At 43.9% G+C, this 7500-nt stretch overlaps 3 protein-coding genes across 3 annotated transcripts in view; all 3 read left to right on the top strand.

Annotated features, from left to right (window-relative positions):
- The window catches only part of LOC306832123 (Na(+)/citrate cotransporter-like), a gene marked incomplete at its 5' end in the record, with an annotated part of 13149 nt that extends 11569 nt beyond the window's left edge, over positions 1 to 1580 (top strand). The window contains 2 exons of the mRNA XM_079356561.1: positions 1041 to 1178; positions 1275 to 1580. Coding sequence (XP_079212687.1) covers positions 1041 to 1178; positions 1275 to 1403 — 267 coding nt within the window. The 3' untranslated portion in view covers positions 1404 to 1580. The remainder of the gene's footprint in view (positions 1 to 1040; positions 1179 to 1274) is intronic.
- Positions 1581 to 3463: 1883 nt separating this feature from the next.
- med31 (mediator complex subunit 31) lies at positions 3464 to 6055 on the top strand. The gene is made up of 4 exons (XM_079355903.1): positions 3464 to 3679; positions 5161 to 5235; positions 5428 to 5524; positions 5713 to 6055. Exons 1-4 carry the CDS (start codon positions 3670 to 3672, stop codon positions 5924 to 5926), a joined length of 396 nt encoding a protein of 131 aa, XP_079212029.1. The 5' UTR covers positions 3464 to 3669; the 3' UTR covers positions 5927 to 6055.
- A 57-nt stretch (positions 6056 to 6112) lies between these two features.
- Positions 6113 to 7500, top strand: part of LOC306831845 (uncharacterized protein) — a gene marked incomplete at its 5' end in the record, with an annotated part of 6307 nt that continues 4919 nt past the window's right edge. Inside the window, 3 exons of the mRNA XM_079356091.1 lie at positions 6113 to 6167; positions 7284 to 7337; positions 7436 to 7439. Of these exons, the coding sequence (XP_079212217.1) occupies positions 6113 to 6167; positions 7284 to 7337; positions 7436 to 7439 (113 nt within the window). The remainder of the gene's footprint in view (positions 6168 to 7283; positions 7338 to 7435; positions 7440 to 7500) is intronic.

The following is a 7500-nucleotide window of genomic DNA, read 5'->3' as shown; positions in this document are numbered from 1 at the left end:
AATTTGTCTATGGGATTTTTGCATTGGATTTTGGATCATTGCAGAAAATAATCTGTGTGTCAAACACACGTTTCTGATGCTGTTTAGTTCAGCTGATAATCTTTACAGATAAACATCATGTTTATGAAGTTTGAAGAGTTAATGCAGCCCAGAGAAGTAAAAAGCTAACGTTATGCTACAAGCTAACTACACCACGGTCGGTTTATAGTGACGTCACGACCGTTATGCTTCATCGATCTAATCAGCGGATTTGACAAGCTAGCTAAACGTTAGCTTAATAAGTTGTTTATTAACCTAATATTTACAAGAACAGTGAAAAACATGACTAGAGGCTGTAAGGAGGATTAGAGAGAGAGTTCCCAGCGAGATGATGTTTAATGTCTCCATGACAACCACTGTAGTTTCAGTTAGCTACTCGTTAGCAACCGCCGTTTAAAGTTTGCGTAAAAACTTTCAAATTCATAAGTGGGGTCTTAGCTAACGTAGTTCATTCTGTAAATTTTATTCTGTAAATTTCTCCGCTCGTGAGATGAATAAAGGATTATCTTATCTCGTCTAACAAAACATCAACATCTCTTCAGCTTGTGTTGCACTGCAGGAGACAGACTCTAGTGGACACTGGAGGAAGTGCAGCGGTAAAGTTGGACATTTTAACATAGAGCTCTATGGAGACTGACTCACTGCAGGAGACAGACTCTAGTGGACACTGGAGGAACTGCAGCGGTAAAGTTGGACATTTTAACATAGAGCTCTATGGAGACTGACTCACTGCAGGAGACAGACTCTAGTGGACACTGGAGGAACTGCAGCTGTAAAGTTGAACATTTTAACATAGAGCTCTATGGAGACTGACTCACTGCAGGAGACAGACTCTAGTGGACACTGGAGGAACTGCAGCTGTAAAGTTGGACATTTTAACATAGAGCTCTATGGAGACTGACTCACTGCAGGAGACAGACTCTAGTGGACACTGAAATACATTTTTGCAGCTTTATTTTGACATTTATTGACGTGAGTGTTTTCTGTGTATCCTCGCTCAGTCCCAGTCCATAAGTCTGAACCCTCTGTACGTGATGATCCCCTGCACGCTCAGCGCCTCCTTCGCTTTCATGCTGCCAGTGGCCACACCCCCAAACGCAATCGTCTTCTCCTACGGTTTACTCAAAGTGTCTGACATGGTGAGTCTTGCTCTTATCAGGACAGGTTTTAAAAACACATCAGAAACCTGCTTTTGGATTCATCTGATCCTCTTCCTTCTCCTCGTCCTCCTGCAGGCTCGAGCGGGCGTCGTCATGAACATCATCGGGATCGGCTGCATCACACTCGCCATCAACACCTGGGGTCATGTCCTGTTCAACCTGGACACATTCCCGTCATGGGCAAACGCCACAGCTCCTGTTTGAGAGCAACAACTCGCTCTTCTTCTGAAAACAGTTTCTGGCGTGATCGCTGGACCAGTTTTCCTTCAGGAGATTCAGACTTCAGAAACATCGTCAGTCTGCTCAAATGCAAAGTTTTGAAAACTTTGGTTTCTAGCTCCAAACAGAGACGTTCAACTTCTATCAGAGCTGCAGTCAGAGAACTCTCAACTTTCAATGTGTTCAAAATTCACTACAGCGTCTGAAGTTGATGCAGTCATTTTTAATCGTAATTAACCTGAAGTTATTTTGTCCCTTCAGTCTCTCTGTAGATCGTGGTCCTCAGTGTCTCTGTATTTATTTTGTCCCTTCAGTCTCTCTGTAGATCGTGGTCCTCAGTGTCTCTGTATTTATTTTGTCCCTTCAGTCTCTCTGTAGATAGTGGTCCTCAGTGTCTCTGTATTTATTTTGTCCCTTCAGTCTCTCTGTAGATAGTGGTCCTCAGTGTCTCTGTATTTATTTTGTCCCTTCAGTCTCTCTGTAGATAGTGGTCCTCAGTGTCTCTGTATTTATTTTGTCCCTTCAGTCTCTCTGTAGATAGTGGTCCTCAGTGTCTCTGTATTTATTTTGTCCCTTCAGTCTCTCTGTAGATCGTGGTCCTCAGTGTGTCTCTGTATTTATTTTGTCCCTTCAGTCTCTCTGTAGATAGTGGTCCTCAGTGTCTCTGTATTTATTTTGTCCCTTCAGTCTCTCTGTAGATAGTGGTCCTCAGTGTCTCTGTATTTATTTTGTCCCTTCAGTCTCTCTGTAGATAGTGGTCCTCAGTGTCTCTGCTGCATCTTTGAACGTCTCATTTCACTGTAACAAACTCTCAGACGGCTCAGCTGACCAGTCCAAAGTCAAGAGTGCCTTACTTAATTTCAAAATAAAAGCACACAGCAAGTAAAGTGCTCTCCGCTTATGAATTCAAAATAAAAGCCAAACAGTTTTTATTTTGAAATGTGGAACAATGGAATTTGATCATGTTAATTAAAAGTGTGTTTAAGGGCTGTAGATGACCTAGCGGTCAGGTCACTCCCCATGTATGGCGACTATAGTTCTCCAAGCAGGCGGCCCGGGTTCAAGTACAACCTGCAGCTCCTTCCTCACATTCCCTCGTCTGTCTCTGGTCTTCTACTCTGTCCCGTCAAACAATAAGAAGTGAGAGGGATGCTTCTAGAAGAAGATACAACAGGTCTGACCTCTGTAGATAAAAATGTTGTGAAGTGTTTAGAAAACGGGTTTGTGTTGTTTTTCTATTTAAATGTCCGATAGAGTAACACACGAGTGAAGAAGTGAACGTGTACTGTACAGATGTAACCTCCACAGTTTTGTACTTACTTGTTGCTAACAGTTTAATTTATTGTTAATAAAAGTTGATCTTTAGAGAAAAAGTGTCAACAAACTTTTCAATTATTTTATTTCATGAACATTTATTTACAGCCCATTTCTGCCAGTTAAAGAAATAAAAATGAAAACTTAGCTTTGTTTAGATTTTTGTTGTTGTTGTTGTTGTTGCTGCAGGTATTAAGTCGAAATTACAAACAAAACAGCAAAATAACTGGGAAGCAAATGTGCTCCATCTCTGACCTGGCAGACCGGCACATTGAATTTAGCCAATAAGAGCCCAGCTGACCCTCTGACCCCCCTTTGGTGAACTCTTGACCTCAGGTACAGAAGGACCAGGATGAGGACTCTGATACAGGATAAACTTGGCACTCTGCATTTTATTTAACTTACTACTGAAATCCCTATTTTAATCATGTGATGCTTTAGTGTATTTTATGTGTTTTTATTCCTTTGTGCTGTCTTGTAAATGTTAGTGTTTTTATGCTCTCCGTGCAAGACTAATTCCCTGAGAGGAAAGAAAAATCTAAACAAAGCAAAGTTTTCTTCTTTTTTTTTAACTGGCGGAAACAGACTTCCGGTCAGACCTTTGTATCAAAAGCTAGCTAGCTCATGATTTTTCATATATTGAAAGCAAAGTACAACCATGTCGTCATGTTTGATTTAAACTGAAAACACTGAGGCTCGTTCATATTTCAGGTTGTTAAATGTCTCCCCCTAGCGGACATCATTTGAACCGCAGGTGGCCGGAAAGCGTATTTGCTCACTTCCGTCAAACATGGCGTCAGTCTGTTTACTGTGAGAGCAACAAAGAAAAACGCTCAGAAGCTCATTTTGTTCACGTTTGAGACCAACTCTTGGGACCTGTCGTCCGGACCGAGGCTGTGGGCCGTGTTCCGGACCGGACCAGAGACCTGCTGTCGTCATGGAAACAGGTTCGAGCGGAGCTCGTGTTGCTAACGTTAGCATCCTCTGTAGTTTCAGTTGTTTTCAGCTCGTTAAACTGTTTTAGAGAGTTTAGAGAGAAGAAGACATTCTTGTTCGGACGCTCATTTCTGAAATATGTTTTATAATATATATAACAGGTGTGATGACGGATCAGATATCAGTTAAAAAAACAGCCAGTATGTGATGTAGTTGTCTCAATGTACGAAGTGATTTATATTTAGTTCTGCTCACACAGATGGGATGAACTCAAGAAACATTTTAGTTCAAACAAAGCCTCTTATTTTTATCACAGTTCAAAACTAAAGAGATTCTGTCTCGACGTGTCCGCTCAGTCTGTAGCCAATCAGAGAGCTGCTCTCTTCCTGTGTGATCAGTCAGCCAATCACAGAGCTGCTCTCTTCCTGTGTGATCAGTCAGCCAATCAGAGAGCTGCTCTCTTCCTGTGTGATCATGAAGGAAACCTGCTGTGTTGAAGCTTCTCTGACAACAATGCAGCAGCCAGTATGTCCTCCTTCTAACTTTAGATTCTGCTCCTGAATGCTCTGGATCTGATTGGACCAGAGAAGGTAGGCGGGGCTTTGAAGGCCGTTTTGGACACCCCTGGGTTTGCCAGATATGAGAGCAGTTATCAGGTGAACAGGTGTTGCAGCGATGGAAGCGGGCAGTGGAACTGCTTCAGATAGAAGTGATTGTACCCGAGCTAAAAAGCCTCTGCATGTTTCTAATAAGCTCCAGCAGCAGAAAGCTGCTCAAACTAGGATCAATGTTGGAGACGAAACATGGAGAGAGGTTAGAACGCAGAAAGCTTTACAGACCCATGCAGAGCTGGCTAAACACTGAAGCTACAGTGTCCACCACATGCAGAGCTGGCTAAACACTGAAGCTACAGTGTCCACCGCATGCAGAGCTGGATAAACACTGAAGCTACAGTGTCCACCACATGCAGAGCTGGCTAAACACTGAAGCTACAGTGTCCACCACATGTAGAGCTGGCTAAACACTGAAGCTACAGTGTCCACCACATGCAGAGCTGGCTAAACACTGAAGCTACAGTGTCCACCACATGCAGAGCTGGCTAAACACTGAAGCTACAGTGTCCACCACATGCAGAGCTGGCTAAACACTGAAGCTACAGTGTCCACCACATGCAGAGCTGGCTAAACACTGAAGCTACAGTGTCCACCACATGCAGAGCTGGCTAAACACTGAAGCTACAGTGTCCACCACATGCAGAGCTGGCTAAACACTGAAGCTACAGTGTCCACCACATGCAGAGCTGGCTAAACACTGAAGCTACAGTGTCCACCACATGCTGACCTGTGTGAGAGGAGGGGGGGAGACAGCTCTCTGTGATGATTAGAGTTTAGACTGCAGTACTCATTTTAAACACTAGGGGGTTTGTAATGTTGTCACCTCTTTAAAAACTGTTATGTCATGTTTGGTTGTTTTTATGTGTGCTGTGTTTCAGAGGAGCAGGCCAGGAACCGGTTCCAGTCCGAGCTGGAGTTTGTTCAATGTTTGGCCAACCCGAACTACCTGAACTGTGAGTGACATCACCAAGATGACTACATTCATATTAATATGAATTTAATCAAATTGTCTGAAAACAAGTCAGCCGTGTCTCCAGGTGTTTGAAAAATAAGGAGATTTAAAACATGTTTAACTGTACAGGTTAAACTAAAGATGTGTGGAAACAAACCAGCTGACTTCCTGTGCGTCTGGTTTGTGTCTTTAGTTCTGGCTCAAAGAGGCGTCCTGAGAGAGAGACCGTTCATCAACTATCTGAAGTACCTGCTGTACTGGAAGGAGCCCGAGTACGCCAAGTTCCTCAAGTAAGACCACCTGCTGTTCTCAGTCTGTTTAAAGGTCACGTCGTCTTCTTGTAAATCCACTCTGATCCTGTATTTGATCATGTCTATAAACCCCTCTATTTCAGCCCTGCTCAGAACAGGCTGTTTCTGTGTCTGTAGCTTTAAATATGTAAATGAGCTGTGTCTGGCCACGCCCCCTCTCTGTGCAGGTATCCTCACTGCCTGCACATGTTGGAGCTGCTGCAGTACGAACACTTCAGGAAGGAGCTGGTGAACGCCCAGTGTGCCAAGTTCATCGACGAGCAGCAGCTGCTGCACTGGCAGCACTACTCCAGGAAGCGCACCCGGCTGCAGCAGGCGCTCGCAGAGCAGCAGCAGCCACAGCAGCAGCAGCCGCCTCACGGGAACGCCGCCACCAAGTGATGATGTCACTGGAGGTGGGCAGAGGACTGAACATTGGGAGTGTGTAGTGGAGTGTTGGATTGTTTTTTCTTTGATCTTTTGTACAGGAGGCTTTAATGTGCTTATTAAAGATGTGATTTGATTAAAACAGCTGAGTGTAACTTCCTTTAAGCTACGCTAACACAGAACACCAGCAGCTACTCTATGATGAGTTATGTGGTGCTCCCTCTAGAGGAATCCTCCAGTAACACACGTTGTACAGGTAAACATCTGAGCGAGTATGTTTTCTCTCTCTCTCTCTCTCTCGCTCTCTCTCTCTCTTGCTCTCTCTCTCTGTCTCTCTCTCTCGCCCTCACTCTCTCTCTCTCTCTCTCGCCCTCTCTCTCTGTTTCTCTCTCTCTCTCTCTCTCTGTCTCTCGCCCTCTCGCTCTCTCTCTCTCTTGCTCTCACTCTCTCTCTCTCTCTCTCGCCCTCTCTCTCTCTGTTTCTCTCTCTGTCTCTCGCCCTCTCGCTCTCTTTCTCTCTCGCTCTCTTTCTCTCTCTCTCTCGCCCTCACTCTCTCTCTCTCTCTCGTTCTCTCTCTCTCTCGCCCTCACTCTCTCGCCCTCACTCTCTCTCTCGCCCTCACTCTCTCGCCCTCACATCTGAGCGAGTATGTTTGAGCCTATAAGAGTTTTAACATCAGTAAGATCTTCAAAAGAATCAAATAAAACCAGCTGTTGTGAAGTGACCAGACCAACAGCTCCCCTACACACCGACCTGAGGAACCACATGAAGCCATGTTCGATCCTGCTCTTTAATGGTTCACTGTTTGTTCTTCTCTGATTATTCAACTATTATCAGAGCTGAACCTTCGCACACTAAATCCTCTCTCATCATCTGACAGTTAACAGTTCAGGCATAAATCCTTTTTAGAATCTGAGGAACTCATTTCAAATCAGAGATGCATCCATAAATATGAAGAGAAGAAGATTGATGACAGACCGGACACAAAAGGGTTAAAAACAGGTCACGTGACAGACATGAAGAAGCAGTGATTGTGTAAGAGTGTAAAAACAGAGTGTGATGGTACATGAAGTAATTTAGTTTGAAAATAAGACAAATAAATATGGACCAGTAGTTCATATCAAACACCATTTTACACGCAAATAAAAGTGTTTTATAAATAAAGTTGCCTTCAATAATTATCACTTTTTATTGACTGATCGTGCTTTTATTCTGAAAGACTATTAACGGAAGTGGCTGTGTTGTGTACACCGACACAATCCGGACAGTAATGTTGGAACACCTCTGTCGGTGTGTTTGAACTGAAAGGTGTAACGGGTTAAATTGTCTCCCAGCTGAATGTGACTCCAGGGATGTTCCGTTGATTCCGCAGCTGACGGTCGGTTCACCGGGAGACTTTACGGTCGGTTCACCGGGAGACTTTACGGTAACAGCGTCCATCCGTTCTGTCTGATTCAATCCAGTAGTTTGTCTAAATGTTTAATTTAACTTAAAGTTAATCACTGTCTCTGCGGACATGCGCAGTTCGGTCTGTTAGTAAGGATTTAATCATACAGGTTGTGCTGCTAAAGAATCCATTAAACCTTTGA

Source organism: Symphodus melops (assembly GCF_947650265.1).
Source record: "Symphodus melops genome assembly, chromosome: 11".
Lineage (NCBI taxonomy): Eukaryota > Metazoa > Chordata > Actinopteri > Labriformes > Labridae > Symphodus > Symphodus melops.
This window is presented reverse-complemented; position numbering and strand designations above follow the sequence as displayed.

Coding starts and splice junctions, on each gene's coding strand:
- med31 (XM_079355903.1), top strand. Junction 5,236..5,427: donor CAACCCGAACTACCTGAACT/GTGAGTGACATC, acceptor TTGTGTCTTTAG/TTCTGGCTCAAAGAGGCGTC. Junction 5,525..5,712: donor GAGTACGCCAAGTTCCTCAA/GTAAGACCACCT, acceptor CTCTCTGTGCAG/GTATCCTCACTGCCTGCACA.